The sequence below is a fragment of the Schistocerca gregaria genome, chromosome X (assembly GCF_023897955.1).
Source record: "Schistocerca gregaria isolate iqSchGreg1 chromosome X, iqSchGreg1.2, whole genome shotgun sequence".
In the NCBI taxonomy this organism is placed as follows: Eukaryota; Metazoa; Arthropoda; class Insecta; order Orthoptera; family Acrididae; genus Schistocerca; species Schistocerca gregaria.
Genome location: NC_064931.1, coordinates 724,577,035 through 724,593,794, shown reverse-complemented (window position 1 = coordinate 724,593,794; position 16,760 = coordinate 724,577,035). Strand labels below are relative to the sequence as shown.

General features: G+C 36.6%; 1 protein-coding gene across 2 annotated transcripts in view; it reads right to left on the bottom strand.

The window, feature by feature from the left end:
• LOC126297739 (E3 ubiquitin-protein ligase HERC2) overlaps positions 1–16,760 on the bottom strand; it is a 752,343-nt gene that overhangs the window by 18,542 nt on the left and 717,041 nt on the right. For both annotated transcript variants that reach the window (XM_049988889.1, XM_049988890.1), the window contains 2 exons: positions 2,933–3,087; positions 2,755–2,844 (listed from right to left, as the gene is read on the bottom strand). In XM_049988889.1, the coding sequence (XP_049844846.1) occupies positions 2,755–2,844; positions 2,933–3,087 (245 nt within the window). The remainder of the gene's footprint in view (positions 1–2,754; positions 2,845–2,932; positions 3,088–16,760) is intronic.

Below are 16,760 nucleotides of genomic sequence, written 5' to 3'. Positions count from 1 at the left end.
ACAGAACCACAGACTAAATCATCTTAGTTATTTTAATCATGCTGTACTGGAATATAAGAAACTATGTGGATTTTTATTTAATGCCTGTATAACATCACTTTGTTTATAGAGTTTGTTTATAAAGGCTGAGTCAGTACATAAATACAATGTATTCACATGGTGGGGTTCACTGTTACTTCAGTATTAATCATTTTGCATGCAGAATATGATGTATAAAAAGTGATAGTTGTAGGATTATTCACTTCCACTATTACAATGGTTTTTCATTTTCGACAATACAGGAGAACATAGAGTGCTACTTACCATAAACCACACGACTGCCAACTCCAGCATCTTGGGCCGTAATTTTTTTGATAATGCCTGTCTGCAACTTGATGTGTCTTTTTTTACAGTAAGTAGCAATAGATCTTTTCCTACATTGTTGATATTCCTGCCTGGAGTTTCCATTGTTTGGTTTTACATTTTCTTGTTATGTAGTAATGTCAGCACTGATAACTTTTTATTATCACTAGCTCTCTAGTTATCTTACCAAACATGGTCTGTAGAAATATTCTACTTAGCCCTTTGCATTTGATACAAAGTTCCCTGTTAAAAAGTTACACTATTACTGCCAGCAGATGTACGAGGGTAATCACAAAAGTAAGGTCTCCTACTTTTTTAATAAGTACACAGACCTGTTTATTTCTATAATGATTTACATCAGTTAACAGCTTGAACATTTAGCTATTTTTTGACATAATCACCATTTCTGTCGACGCATTTTTGTAGACGCTGTGGCAGTATTCGTATGTCCATGTCATACCAGCTTGCTGCCATGCTGTTCAGAAAGTTATGAACATCTCCTTTCACCTCGTTGCTGGAGCTGAATTGCTTTCGGCCAAATGTTCTTTTAACTTAAGGAACAGGTGATAGTCACTGGGTGCCAAGTCAGGACTATAGGGTGGGGGGTGGGTGGGTGATTATCTTCCACTGAAGTTGCACGAGAGAAATGGTTTGCTGAGCGAAGTGTGGGCAAGCGTTGTCATGGAGAATGTGTATGCCCTTCCTCAACATTCCTCTTCTCCGGTTCTGAATTTCCCATTTGAGTTTTTTCAGAGTCTCACAGTACCTATCAGTGGGCATAAAGTCGACCAACAATATCCCTTTCAGATCCAAAAAAATTGTTGTCATGACTTTACTGGCAGACTGTGCTTGTTTGAATTTCTGCTTTGTCAAAGAAGGATGTCGCCACTTGCGTTATTGTTGCTTGGTCTCAGGTGTAAAGTGGTATGCCCAGGTTTCGTCACCCGTGCCAACTGAGTCAGAAAGTTGTCCTGTTCAGATGTAAGGCGGTGAATAAATGCATGGGAAGCATCAACTCGTTGCTGCACGTGGTCCTCAGTCAGCATGCGTGGCACCCATCTTGCTCACACCTTCCGGTATTTCAATGTTTCCAATAAAATTCTGTGAGCGGTGCTTCAGGAAACCTCAGGAACCAACATGCAGAGATCATCCAGCGTGATCTGCTGATCTTCATGCATGCTTTGCTCAACCTTCAACACTGTCTCCTCAGAAACTGATGGTCTCCCACTCATTTTTTTCACTGTGAATTTCGGTACAACCAGCTGCAAACTCTCTACACCACTTACGAACATTTTTGACATCCATGCATGACTCACCATACACTTCCATTACTTGGCAATGGATTTCAATCAGCGCAGTGTCCTTTGTGTTCAGAAACTGAATAACTGCGTGCAATTCACAATTGGTGGTAACATCCAACGAGAGCTCTATTATCAATGACTGCCAAGCCAAGACTAAGCACCTCAGCACAGCGTGTGCACGTTTACACAAAGCGCATGAAGCACTCTTCAAAACAGTGTGACCAACTACCACACAAACAGAGTTCTGTACTTATAAAAAATAGGAGACCTTACTTTTGGGATTACCCTCGTATCACAGGCATTAGCATCTGTGATGGTATGCTATAGAAGATTGTCTTTGCTTGTTTCATGTGTGTATGTTCCTCCTCCTCCTTTTTTTTTATAACCCAGTTATATGCTGCAGTGGTTAGCACACTGACTCACAATTGGGAGGACAATGGTTCAAAACCCGCTTCCAGCCATCTACATTTAGGTTTTTCATGATTTTTCCTAAATTGCTCCAAGCAAATGCCAGGATGATTTCTTTGAAAAGGCATGGCCAATTTCCTTCCCCATCCTCGAGACAATCCCAACTTGTGCTCCATCTCTAATAACATCAATGTCGATGGGTCGTTAAACCAAATCTTCCTTTTTTTATGATTTTTTGTCCCTTTAATGTTTGTTACTACTGTAAGTGCTGTATTTGACTACTGAGTGTGGATTCATACTATGGCAGGATTGAGGCTGTATCAGTCTAAAAGGAACATGAAATATGATTTTATCTATCTGGCTTGTAAGTATTTGTATGTACATCATATCAACACTATAGTTTAGGTTATATTATTTTTGGGTATATAACATGTTTTCATATTCAATTTTGAAAGATGTCATGTGTAGATGGTCTATGACCAAAACCAGTTTTAAAATAAACAGCTGATTGTAAAAAAAAAAAACAATTTTTCAATTACTTAATGACTCTAGGTTGTCAAAACATTAAATACCATGCCTAACCCACAATGTTATTTTATTTTTGGTGTAATATTAAGTGGCAGTGGTGGATAGCTTCACGAGGCAATGAAATATAAGAGAAATGAAGTAAGGAAAGCAGTACTGATCTGACAAAACAACATACCTTACATGAGTATCGAGGCATTTTCAACAGAAAGAAACAGGTGTAGCTTTCTGGCAGAAAATGGTCTGGTGGATTATATTTATCCAGAACCTGAAACAAACAGACATATGGAATGTAAAACAATATAACTGAGACAATAGAAATATCCAGATCTGCAGCCAATTGTATAAACACAGACCTGTAGCACAAAATCTCGTCCTCTGAAATCAGCAATTGTTCGAGGAAGCCTCGTCCTACCCCAAACAAAACGTAAGAAAAGAGAGCGTTCTTGATTCGTGAATTCTTCCATAACCTCCCAGAACCACTGTATCAGTAGTGAATTAGCATCTTCACCTGATGGAGAAAAAAATAAACATATATGACATGTATACAGAGTCCTTGCATATTTTATTTAATATGTGAGACACAGACAATTCAAATAATTCTCAAATTCAGATTTTCTTCAGTCTATTTATGCATTGAAAGAGACACACAAAATATTAGGTAGATTACACAAAGTTGAGGTGATTATGAAGTGGGTTTGCATTATGCATAACAGGTGCCTATCCTAACTTCTGTTTCTATGAAGGTATAGTCATAAAGTTCCAATTTTCAGTTATATTGCCTCATATGGTGGTTAGTGTAAAAATTCAATGTGTGGCTCCACGAAATAATGTCAATTATGTAGTCAAAAAGAAAAACTATGAAAGCTGTAAGAATGAAATACCAAAGCACAAGGAACACATGTCTAGTGTACAATTTAACATCAGTTCATTGATGATGGATTTCAAGAAACTTACAGAAGAAAAAAGTGTACTGAACACAACAAAATAGAGGTACGAAAGTTCAGTTTTCTCGGAGAGTTGAATGGAAGTAAAGTTCAAAAGATGCAAACAGATAATGCAGGGTATACGACACTGTGAAGCGAACAGAAACGTAGTGCATGAAAATCACTTTCAAGCTCTTTCTACTATGGATTGTGATAATGTTGTTAACAGTTCGAGTGTACCATGTGGAAAACAAAGCGACTTCATGAATGAGGTAGAACATGGAATATTTCAGCCGCACTTAAGTAAAAGATCATAGGCGAAAGTGCTCTCAAAAAATTTGCCACCGATAAGCTATTCACTTGAGACATTGTCGACTTATGTTAACAAAAAAGAGAAAATAAATAGTGCCAAATATGGCATTGCACAAAGCAAAGGTCAGCAGAAAATTGGTAAGCTCTGAGCAGCAAATAAGTGTAAAATTCAACTGTATGCAGACAGCCAAGGGCGAAGTATATCCACTGAATTTTGGTGGACAAGCAGACAGAATTTTATTTGCATAATAAAGCCAAATGCTGCTACATCAATGAATCAGGAAAAAAATTTCCTCAATGAGCAGAAAGGACTTTTCCATCTTCCTGGCAGGATCAAACAATGTCACAAGGAATAGAAAAAAGGATCCCTAAATCCTGTTAAAAAGAAAATTGTGTGAGCTGAGAGGAACAAACGTTATTGTTTTTGCAGTTTCACATCGTTACAACTTAAGAGAATGGCCCTGTTTACAAACAAAGAAATTGAAAGATGAAAAAGATTTGCAGGCAGTTTGAAAATGTAACATTTGTGAACATTAGCAATTTGGGGAAAAGATTCCACACAGCACACAGTTTTCATCTAAATATATTTGGAAAAAACATTATAGCGACAAAAATTTTAGATGTAGTAAATAAAATCTCAAATGCACAGTGTGATGATGTAGGAGTCATACCTCTCATGGACAAGAAGAGTGGGTTACCTGGAGACTCAAATGAGAAATCTGCTGTCAGTGAAGCTACACCTCTTCAAGACAAACATGAGGTTTTGTCAATGCAAGTGAACAACCCAAATGCAAGCAGCTCACAGAAAAGCACAATGGTTTTAGAAGAGCAAACACCAGAAATAAGTGAAATGGCAGCAGCACAATCATCATCATCATTATCAGAAGCAGCAGCAGCAGCAGCAGCAACATCAACAACAAGAACAGTAGCAGTAGCAGAACCAACAATACCTGGAGCAGCAGTACAGAAGAGCTTGAGGAGGAGCCAAAGGGAAAATACATCTGTGTCACTCAATGATAATTTTTTATGGATTCAAGCCAGGAAGAACATAAAAATCGGAAAAATCAGGCTGCTAACTCACTGTTAAGTCACAGTAACATCTTATTTTCAAACATTCAGGGTCTTGAAAGTAAGGTTGAAATACTGGAGGAGTCATTGCCACAAAAAAGGTATTTTTTTCTATGTTTATCTGAACATTGGCTTAAACCACGACAAATAAAATGTACCAGAAGATTTTATAAACATGGAAACAGTTTTTGCAGATCTCAGTACCATAATGGTGGTACTGTTTTCTATGTTTCAAATGAAACAGAGTTAAGGGCACTTGATCTTAGCGGCCCATGTGTAGAGAAACACTTTGAAATTACTGGAATCGTGCATGATGTAATGAACTTATCTTAGTATGTATTTACCATTTTCCTAGCTCAGACGAAAAACATTTTTAGATAATTTAGACAGTGTACTCTGTTACATAACAAAGTGGAAACAATATGTAACTACAACTGGGGGAGACTTTAAGTCAAGCTCAGATGTAACATGTAACAAACCCGGTGTAAATAGGTTACTGAATATGCTAAGGGAGCACAACTTCCATTATTTAAATTCAGATCCAACAAGACTAAAAGCATGCTTAGATAATGCTTTTGACAACTGAGTTTGTGACATGTACTTCACCAGCATACAGGAATTTGATTTTTCCGACCACTCCATGTTAACAGTAGGGTTAAGACATTGGAACAAGGCTGCACAAAAGTTACCAAAATCAAATACCTTAATACTAACAAAAACCAATTTCAGAAAACTAACACACAAGCTGAGCATAACTAACTGGGGTAAATTATTTCAAAGATGTGATTCCAATGTCCAAACAGTTTATGAAATATTTCACAACTACTTGATATGTTAAAAGCTCATCTTGTTCCAAAGAAATATCATAAAACTAGAAAGGGTATATTGTGGTAACCAAAGAGTTGAAGAATTTAAAAATAAGCTACTGCTGTTAAAGCACCTTGGCAAAGTAAATAATTCTAATGAAATTAAGGACCTCAAAATAACCACTAAGAAACTGTATAAGAAAGAGCTACAATTGGCTAAACACTTATCTCATAAAAATAGTAAAAGCTAGTGAAAAACAGTCTGGGCAGTAATTAATACTGTTAAAGGTGAAATCAGAAATGGTGATAAGACAGTTCCAGTACCAGCAGATATGTTCAACAAATATTTTGTAAGCTGGTCTGATGAAATCATAAAGCTGATCAGTAAACCCAATATAATATGTATAGATTATCTTAACAGCACAAATCAAAATCGTACACAGACTGGATCTTAATTGAAACACTTCAAAGAGGTATGTCAAGAGAAACTTCTTAAAATTGCCAAAGATATGAAAAAGTCATACAGTAAAGGTATTTTCAATACAGCAAACAATCTACTGAAAGAAATAATACATTACATTGCAGCACCAGTAATATATTTTATGAACTTGTGTCTCATAGAAGGGGCTTTTCTTGATCCTTTCAAACTATCCATGGAGACTACAGTCTTTCAGAAGGGTACAAATCTGATACAGCAAATTACAGGCCAGTTTCACTAATTCCAGTACTAGTCACAATCTTTGAAGACATAATATATCAGCAGATGTATCAGTACCTAGAACTTAATGATATGTTAAGTACATCACAGTTTGGTTACAGAAAAGAAAAGAAAAGAAAAGAAAAGAAAAGAAAAGAATAGGAAAGGAAAGGAAAGGAAAGAAAAGAAAGTCAACTATAAATGCCACAGAACTGTTAGTGAGAGACATTTTAGCAGCATTTGAGGACCATGGTTACATAAAGGTAAGCTTATGTGATCTGTGGCCTTTGACTATGTTGACCACTCTGTCTTCCTCTCTAAACTTCAGTAGAATGGAATATGTGACAAAAGTTTAAAACTCATCAAATATACCTTAATAAAAGGAATAATAATAATAATAATAATAATAATAATAATAATAATAATAATAATATAATTAATAAAAGGAAATCATCTGTCTAACACGCTTGAGGCTCAACACAGAGTGCAAAAGAGATCAAAATTAGGACCACTTCTATTTCTTGTACATATAAATGACTTACCAGAAAATATAGACATAAAAACAAATATGTACGCAGAAGAAACAACTTTTCTGTCAATAAACCGTGTATTTGATAACCTTGTTAGTAGTATGAATGTGGCAAAAGAAAATGCAGTATCATGGTTTAATGTGAATGATCTACTATTAAATGAGAAAGAGATCCAGAATATGTGGTTGTCTATCAAAGACTGTCCAAGTAGAAAAACAAACTGCAAAATTTTTAGGTATTATATTTGACTTATTAACATGGAACTCTCATGTTGAACAAATAGTGGTTAAGCTGTCAAGAGTTATATATCTGCTGAAGAGGCAGATGTGGTGTGTGACATTTGAATATGTGTGGACAGTGAACTTTTTTTTATTCATTTTAAATCTGCTTTAAAGTATTAGTAAAGTAATAAGTGAAATTCTATTGATCCAGAAGAAAGCAATCTGAGTAATGGGAAAGGTAGCTAACAGGACACATTGTAAACTACTGCTAATTAAATATAGAATATTAACAGTTATTATTCTATATGCTCTTGATAGTGTTAACTATATACTAGCTGAACTACCAAATTTGGGTGTAACGAATCAAAGGCATGACAAGAATACAAGAATACAAGAATCTGTACTTCTCTCTCCTTCCAAAAAATAGATTAGCAAAAGCTAACAGTCATAATTACATGGCAATAAAAATATATAACAAATTTTCTAAATATGCCTCAAGCATGCCAATCACAGTAAATGAAAAGTTACACAACTTCTTGTTAACTAACCCATTCTATTCATTAGAAGAATTTTTTATAAATGCCCAATATCAACTTAAATATGTAAAAATGTATTTTATAAAATAATAGGTTAAGTGAACTGATGAAGTCCATTGCATGTAATACTGCTCAATGACTAAAAAAGACTCTGAATCTATCTCTTTCATATTGCCAATATCCACCCTAGCAAAGATCACTGCTAACCTCTGATGCAGTTGCAGTTGCAGTTGCAGTTGAACCCGAGTGCACAGAGATGGCACTGGACATGTGCGAGAGTTGTGCAGGTTTGAATGTGTGTCCCCTTGTTTTACCTATGACTGATGAAGGACTTAGTCTGATAACTAATAATATCTAGCAGTCTTCTTTCAATGTGCTTGTCTGTGACTCCAAACCTCCTTTATTTAGTGGGTAGAAATATATCCTTTTCATATTGTTGTTAGGACATGAGACTAGTTATTGTGGTCCCATTGCCCTTCATATATCTGAAAATGTGGACAGAAGGCTGATTTAGAGTCCATTGGTCAATAATCTAGTAACTTATGGGTCTGCATTACCTTGATTTTCTTAAGGAATCCCACTGATAGTGTGTATCTTCCCTCACACACTAGTTCAAAAATGATACAGCTGTCACATTTGCATGATTCGAATGTTTTCCAATGTCTCTCAAGGACGAATCACTGTCATAAAATTCAATAATGTAACCCCTCAGGAGGACGTTATTATCAGGAGAAACAAAACTAGTGATCTACAGATCAGAGCATGGAATGTCAGATTCCTTAATGGGGAAATGGATAGGTTAATGTTAGTTGATGGCAGGAGGAACAAGACTTTTTGTTAGGTGAATACAGGGTTATAAATACAAAATCAAATTGAGATAATGCAGGAATAGGTTTAACAATGAATAAAAAAATAGGAGTGTGGGTAAGCTACTACAAACAGCATAGTGATTGCATTATTGTAGGCAACATAGACACAAAGCCCATGCCTACCACAGTAGTACAAGTTTATATGCCAACTAGCTCTGAAGATGACGAAGAGATTGAAGAAATGTATGTAGGGATAAAAGAAATCATTCAGATACTGAGAGGAGATGAAAATTTAATAGTCACGGGGGACTGGAATTTGATAGTAGGAAAAGGAAGAGAAGGAAAAGTAGTAGGTGAGTATGGAATGGGGATAAGGAATGAAAGAGGAAGCCGCCTGGTAGAATTTTGCACAGAGCACAACTTAATCATATCTAACACTTGGTTTAAGAATCATGAAAGAAGATTGTATATGTGGAAGAGACCTGGAAACACTGATAGGTTTCAGATAGATCATATAATGGTAAAACAGAGATTTAGGAATCAGGTTTTAAATTGTAAGACATTTCCAGGGGCAGATGTGGACTCTGACCACAATTTATTGGTTTTGAACTGCAGACTAAAACTGAAGAAACTTCAAAAAGGTACGAATTTAGGGAGATGGGACTTTGATAAACTGAAAGAACCAGAGATTGTAGAGAGTTTCAGAGAGTGCAGGAAACAATTGACAAGAATGGGGGAAAGAAATACAGCAGAAGAAGAATGGGTAGCTGTGAGTGATGAGATAGTGAAGGCAGCAGAGCATCAAGTAGGTAAAAAGATGAAGCCTAATAGAAATCCTTGGGTAACAGAAGATATATTGAATTTAATTGATGAAAGGAGGAAATATAAAAATACAGTAAATGGAGATAGCAACAAGGAAAATGAATGTCTCAAAAATGAGATCAATAGGAAGTGCAAAATGGCTAAGCAGAGATGGCTAGAGGCCAATGTAAAGATGTAGAGGCATGTATCACTAGGGGTAAGATAGATACTACCTACAGGAAAATTAAGGAGACCTTTGGAGAAAAGAGAACCACTTGCATGAATATCAAGAGCTCAGATGGAAAACCAGTTCAAAGCAAAGAAGGGAAAGAGAAAGGTGGAAGGAGTATATAGAGGGTCTATACAAGGGCGATGTACTGAAGGGCAATATTATGGAAATGAAAGAGGATGTAGATGAAGATGAAATGGGAGATATGATACTGTGTGACGAGTCTGACAGAGCACTTACCTTAGAAGATAGATTAAGGAAAGGAAAACCTATGTTTCTAGCATTTGTAGACTTAGAGAAAGCTTTTGACAATGTTGACTGGAATACTGTCTTTCAAATTCTGAAACTGGTAGGTGTCAAATGCAAGGAACAAAAGGCTATTTACAATTTGTATAGAAACCAGATGTCAGTTATAAGAGTCGAGGGGCATGAAAGGGAAGCAGTGGTTGGGAAGGGAATGAGACAGGGTTGTAGCCTATCTGTGATGTTATTCAATCTGTATATTGAGCAAACAGTAAAGGAAACAAAAGAAAAATTCGGTGTAGGTATTAAAATCCATGGAGAAGAAATAAAAACTTTGAGATTCACCGATGACACTGTAATTCTGTCAGAGACAGCAAAGGATCTGGAAAAGCAGTTGAACGGAATGGACAGTGTCTTGAAAGGAGGATATAAGCTGAACATCAACAAAAGCAAAACAAGGATAATGGATTGTAGTTGAATTGTGTCGGGTGATGCTGAGGGAATTGGATTAGGAAATGAGACACTCAAAGTAATAAAGGGGTTTTGCTATTTGGGGAGCAAAATAACTGATGATGGTCGAAGTAGGGAGGATATAAAATGTAGATTAACAATGGCAAGCATTTCTGAAGAAGAGAAATTTGTTAACACCAACTACAAATTTAAGTGTCAGGAAATCTCTTCTGAAAGTACTTGTATGGAGAGTAGAAATGTATGGAAGAGAAATATGGACGATAAATAGTTTAGAGAAGAAGAGAATAGAGGCTTTCGAAATGTGGTGCTACAGAAGAATGATGAAGATTAGATGGATAGACCACATAACTAATGAGGAGGTGCTGCATAGAATTGGGAAGAATTTGTGGCACAACTTGACTAGAAGAAGGGATCAGTTGATAGGACATGTTCTGAGGCATCAAGGGATCACCAATTTTGTACTGGAGAGCAGTGTAGAGGGTAAAAATTATATACGCACACTAAGCAGATTCAGAAGGATGTAGGTTGCAGTAGGTACTTGGAGATGAAGCAGCTTGCACAGGATAGGGTAGCATGGAGAGCTGCATCAAACCAGTCTCTGCACTGAAGAGTAAGACCACTACCACCACCACCACCACCACCAACAACAACAACAACAACAACAACAACGACAAGGACAACAACAACCGCTCTTGAACACATCTTAGTGAAGGTTTCACGTGCAAACCTTCCCTTGAGACATAACTGATTTCTGAAGCTGCAATAAAAGTGGATGCTATGGTAACAGTGACTGATGAATGTTGTGGGCTGCACTTTTACAAGTGGAATAAAAGGTGAAAAAAATACATTTTGTTGTTTTGTTGGCATGTGTTGTACAAGTAAGTTTACGCCATTTTCCCCACCTGCCATGTTTGAAGGAAATCTGTTGAGTTCACCAGGGATAACTATTCATCTGGATAAGGGGGTAATATTAATACATGTAGAACAAACAGAGATATTTTAGGTCATCCAAATTACAGTGCTTTTAGAAGAATTCTTAAACAGACACACTACAATACCGCGTCATAAGTAGGAGGTATTAACTGCTGTAACACTCAGGACAATGTCCCTGAATCGCCTATCTTCAGAAACATAGAGGGACTCTTATACAACTACTTTGCAACTAAGAAGCAAAGTAGATCATTTGCTGCTAAACTACAGTTGCTCCATTAGTGACTCAAAGAAGTACACATTGCTACGGCAATTGCAATGCACAGACTCTTACATTCATGAACATATATTAATGTCATTACATTAAAAAATGTTTGAGTGGACATTAGTTTTCAGGTAGTCTATTTAGTTTCTGACCAGACTTCAACATTTCTGATGATTTCATTTCCTTCCAAATTTGTTTAATGCCTGTCAAAAACTGGCATCCCACATAATTAACATTCAGCTTAGAAATGACATTCATCTCTTGATCTCTGCTGCAATGTATGTTGGAAGTGTCAACATTAAGATCCAAACTGTTTACACATTTAAAAAAGTTATGTTGCTTCACAAACTGTCGACATGTACATTTGTCTTAACAATACTTTATACCTGCATAGATTAGATTAATACTTGCTCCATAGATCATGAATACGACACTTCTTAATGATGTGGAACGTGTCAGGTTAATAAAAGATGTCTGTACAAGATATTGCATTACACAAAATATTGCATGACACTAATGTTTAAGCTAGGGTTTTTTTCCCTTAATTTATATCTAAAAATTCAGCCAGTGAGTAGAAGGAGTTGTCATCTAGAAATTCTTTTAATTTATTTTTAAATGTTGGTTGACTATCTGTCAGGCTTTTGATGCTGTTTGGTAGGTGAACAAAGACTTTTGTGGCAGCATAATTTACCCCTTTCTGTGACAAAGTCTGATTTAACCCTGCATAGTGAAGATTATCCTTTCTCCTGGTGTTATAGCTATGCACACTGCTATTACTTTTGAACTGGGTAGGATTATTAACAACAAGTTTAATAAGTGAATATATATACTGTGAGGTTACTGGTGTTATAGCTATGCACACTGCTATTACTTATGAACTGGGTAGGATTATTAACAACAAATTTCATAAGTGAATATATATACTGTGAGGATCCTTAGATCCTTAAATAGATGTCTGCAGGATGACCGTGGGTGGGCTCCAGCAATTATTCTGATTACACGTTTTTGAGCAATGAATACTTTTCTACTCAACGATGAATTACTCCAGAATATGATGCCATACGAAAGCAGTGAATGAAAGTAGGCATAGTAAGCTAATTTACTGAGATTCTTGTCACCAAAATTTGCGATAAAACTAATAGCATATGTAGCTGAACTCAGACGTTTCAGCAGACCATCAATGTGTTGCTTCCAGTTTAACCTCTCATCAATGGCCACACCTAAAAATTTTGAAAATCCTCCCTTAGCTACAGACTTCTGTTCAAAGTCCATATTTATTGCTGGAGTTGTGCCATTTACTGCACGGAACTGTATATGCTGTGTTTTATCAAAATTTAAAGAGAGTCCATTTGCAGAGAACAACTTAATAATTTTGTGGAAGACATCATTTACAATTATTTCACTTACCTCTTGGTTTTTGGATGTTATTACTATACTTGTATCATCAGCAAAAAGAACTAACTTTGCATCTTAATCAATGTGGAATGGTAAGTCATTAATATATATCAAGAACAGTAAAGGACCTAAGCCCGAACCCTGTGGGACCCCGTACTTGATAGCACCCCAGTTTGAGGAATCAGCTGTTGTTTTAAAATTACATGAATTACTTATTTCAACTTTCTGCATTCTTCCAGTTAAGTATGAATTAAAACATTTCTGCACTGCCCCCCTCAAACCATAATGATTTAGCTTATCTAAAAGAATTCCATGATTTACACAATCAAAGGCCTTTGAGAGATCACAAAAAATACCAATGGGTGATGTCCGGTTATTCAGAGCATTTAATATTTTATCAGTGAAAGCGTATATAGCATTTTCTGTTGAAAAGCCTTTCTGAAAACCAAACTGACATTTTGTTACTACTTTATTTTTACAAATGTGGAGGCTACTCTTGAATACATTACTTTCTCAAAAATTTTTGATAGAGCTGTCAGAAGAGAGATTGGGCGATAGTTGTTGACATCCGTCGCATCCCCCTTTTTATGCAGTGGTTTTACAATGGCATATTTCAATCTATCGAGGAAAACACCCTGCTCCAAAGAGCTATTACATACGTGGCTGAGAATACTACTTATCTGTGGGGAACAAGCTTTAAGTATCTTGCTGGAAATATTATCAATTTCGTAAGAGCGTTTACTTTTCAGTGAGTTTATTATTTTACTGATTTCAGAGGGAGAGGTTGGTGGAAATACAGTTGTTTCAAACTGCACAGGTATGGCCTCTTCTATTAGAAGCCTTGCCTCTTCTAGTGAAGATCTAGATCCTATTTTCTCCACAACATTTAAAAAATGATTATTGAAAATATTTTCAATTTCTGATTGTTTGTTAGTACACTTTTCATTCAGTTTTATGGCACTAAAGTCTTCCTGTGCACTTGGTTGCTCTGTTTCCCTTTCAATAATATTCCAAATTGCTTTGATTTTATTATCAGAGTTACTGATCTCAGGCATGATACACATGCTTCTGGACTTTATAATATTGAACAATTTCGGGGTCAGTACTCCCTCTTGCTGTTAGATACAGTTCTCTTTTACGGTTGCAAGACATTCTTATTCCTTTAGTTAGCCAAGGTTTTTTATATGTTTTCTTGGAATTATGTTTAACTATTTTCTTGGGAAAACAATTTTCAAATACCCTTAAGAATGTATCGTGAAATAAGTTATATTTCAAGTTTGCATCAGGTTCCTTACACACTTCATCCCAGTCTAGCTGCTTTAGGCTTTCCCTAAAGTTTGCAATATTTATATTGTTAATTGAACACACTGCTTTGAAATTGTGATTTGATATACTGCATGGAGCTATGTCATGTACTGTAACTAACTGTGCACCATGATCTGAAAGACCATTCTCAAGGATAAGCATTTATGTCCTTAAATTTATCTTGATCTATAAAAAAGTTATCTATCAGTGTCCTGCTGTTCTTTGTTATCCGAGTAGGAAAATCAATGACAGAGCTCAAACTGAAAGAACTGAGTCATTCTTCCTATTATGCTCTTTCAGGGAATCAACATTCACATCCCCACAAATGATATTTTGCTTCCCCCTGTCTGACAGATAGCACAACAAAGAATCCAAGTTTTCTAGAAATAGCTGGAAATTCCCTGAGGGGGACCTATACACTGTTACAATTACGAAAGTGCCATCATTTAGTTTTAGTTCAGTGGCACATGCTTCCATATGTTGCTCTACACAAAATTTTTTAGTTTCTAAATTTTTTACACTTTGGAAGCTTCAGACATATATGGCAACTCCTCCTCTCATCATATTATCTCTACTTACATGTGCAGCTAATTTGTACCCATTGATGCTAACCTTTTGCATATCAGTGACAATGTGATGCTCAGTCAGGCATAGTACATCTATTACATTCTCAGTTTCTATATCTTCTAAACAAAGCAGAAGCTCATCAATTTTATTCTTCAATCCCCCAGTATTTTGATGAAATACACTAACATTATTTTTCACTTTACTTTTGTGAGTATCTTGAACTTTTTTAACATCTTTAGTACTTGCCTGGCTGAGTTTCCCACTGGACACTGATCTTACACTAAAAATGAGTTTCCACCATGAGATGTAGTTCCTCCCCCCTTTAAATTTCCTGCTGTCAGCCCAGCCAGTTTACCCTTCCCCTTCTTGTTGAGGTGCAGGCCATGTCTAGTATAGTCACACCTAATGAGTGAATCAACAGGAACCACACCAATGTGTGACCCTGCTCCAGATCCAAGTAGCCGTTCCAACTCCAAATTAACTCTCCTGACAGAAGAGCTCAAATGAGGCTGATCGTGGCACTCCAGAACCGACACAAACCCAACACTGGTATGACTCGATGCTGATGAAATATTTGCCAGGTCACACTCTATGCTGTACCCCGGATCTCTGTCAATACTGTTGCCCAGCCCACCCACAATCTATGCTGTACCCCGGATCTCTGTCAATACTGTTGCCCAGCCCACCCACAATAGCCACGGTATCTTCCTTAGTAAAGCATCTACATAGTGAACCTAAATCCTCTGTAACCTGCCCCAGTCCAGCACTAGGTTTGAAAAAACTTGTGACCTGATATTCTGACCCTAATTCATCCTGCAGAAGTTGGAACACACCCCTAGCATGCGAACTACCTAGCAACAAGACTTACTTTCTCTTTGAAGACTTCCCTACCTTCTTATTCAATCTGCTGCTGAAAGCTTGTTGAGCCCTGTCTACATCTACTTCTGTGAGAGGCTCATCAGTTTCTGACTGAGGCAACAGGTCAAACCCATTTTTTGCATTAATAACAAAGCTGTCAGAATAATTTCTTGGCCTGTTCCTCATGCCTTTTGCCACTTCCCACCCCTGTTTACCCTTTTCCCCTCTTAACCTGCCCAGTTTTCGCCTAGCCTCATCTAACTCAGCCTGAAGGGCAGCAATTTTCCCCTCCTGTTCCACAATCTTTATATCTCTACAGAACCACTGATGAGTCTCGCTCATTTTCCCAATTCCCACGCCACTACAATCGCCCCAATGAAAAAAGTTACTACATCCATCACACCAGACCCCGGAGCTAACGATTCTACGGCACATCAGGCACTTTACACTCATGGTACAAATCGATTTTAGTGACAGAAAGACAATTAAGTTACCAGAAAACAGTGAAAATACGTGTACGAAAAATTAGGCCTACTCGCGACAATGTAAACAATGGTTCAGAAGTTTATTACTGGAAACTACTGGAAGACATTTATTGATGGAGATGTGAGCAATATCTTTCCTGGAGTGGTGCCATAGTCTCTAATAGATGTAAACAAACATTACGGCATATCAGACAAATTTATAAGTGAAAGACACACAAACTTAGGGCATTTTGTAACTCTTCTTGCTTGATGAACCACATACCCTGACATGTGATAAATCAAATGTTCCTTTGCTGAGTTGCTTTCCAGAATTACCAGCACAAATTGTGAATCAGCTTGAGCTTCTGTGAAATTATGTCTTTCCATTCCCAAACTCTTGTCTTTCTGACTTTGTCCGGAATATCTGGCTAATGTCCCTATTTGGCTTATGTATTATCTCAATGAATATTCACATTTATAATTGCAGTTTTCACTGGAAGATAATGAAGGTTTTACAGGAATGTAAACATACTGTGCTATGTGCAAACTGACATAGTCTGTTTCTGATGGATGATATGTGTATTAAATCCATATGGACATTTGAGATCCTTTGCCAAAATTGGAAATGTATTTCTGAAGTAAGTGACAACAATCCACACTTCAAACAATGTCTGTATCCTTTGGGAAACTTAATCTTTAAAAGTATGCTGTCCAGAAAAAAAACTAATTATCATACCAAATACCCTAATTA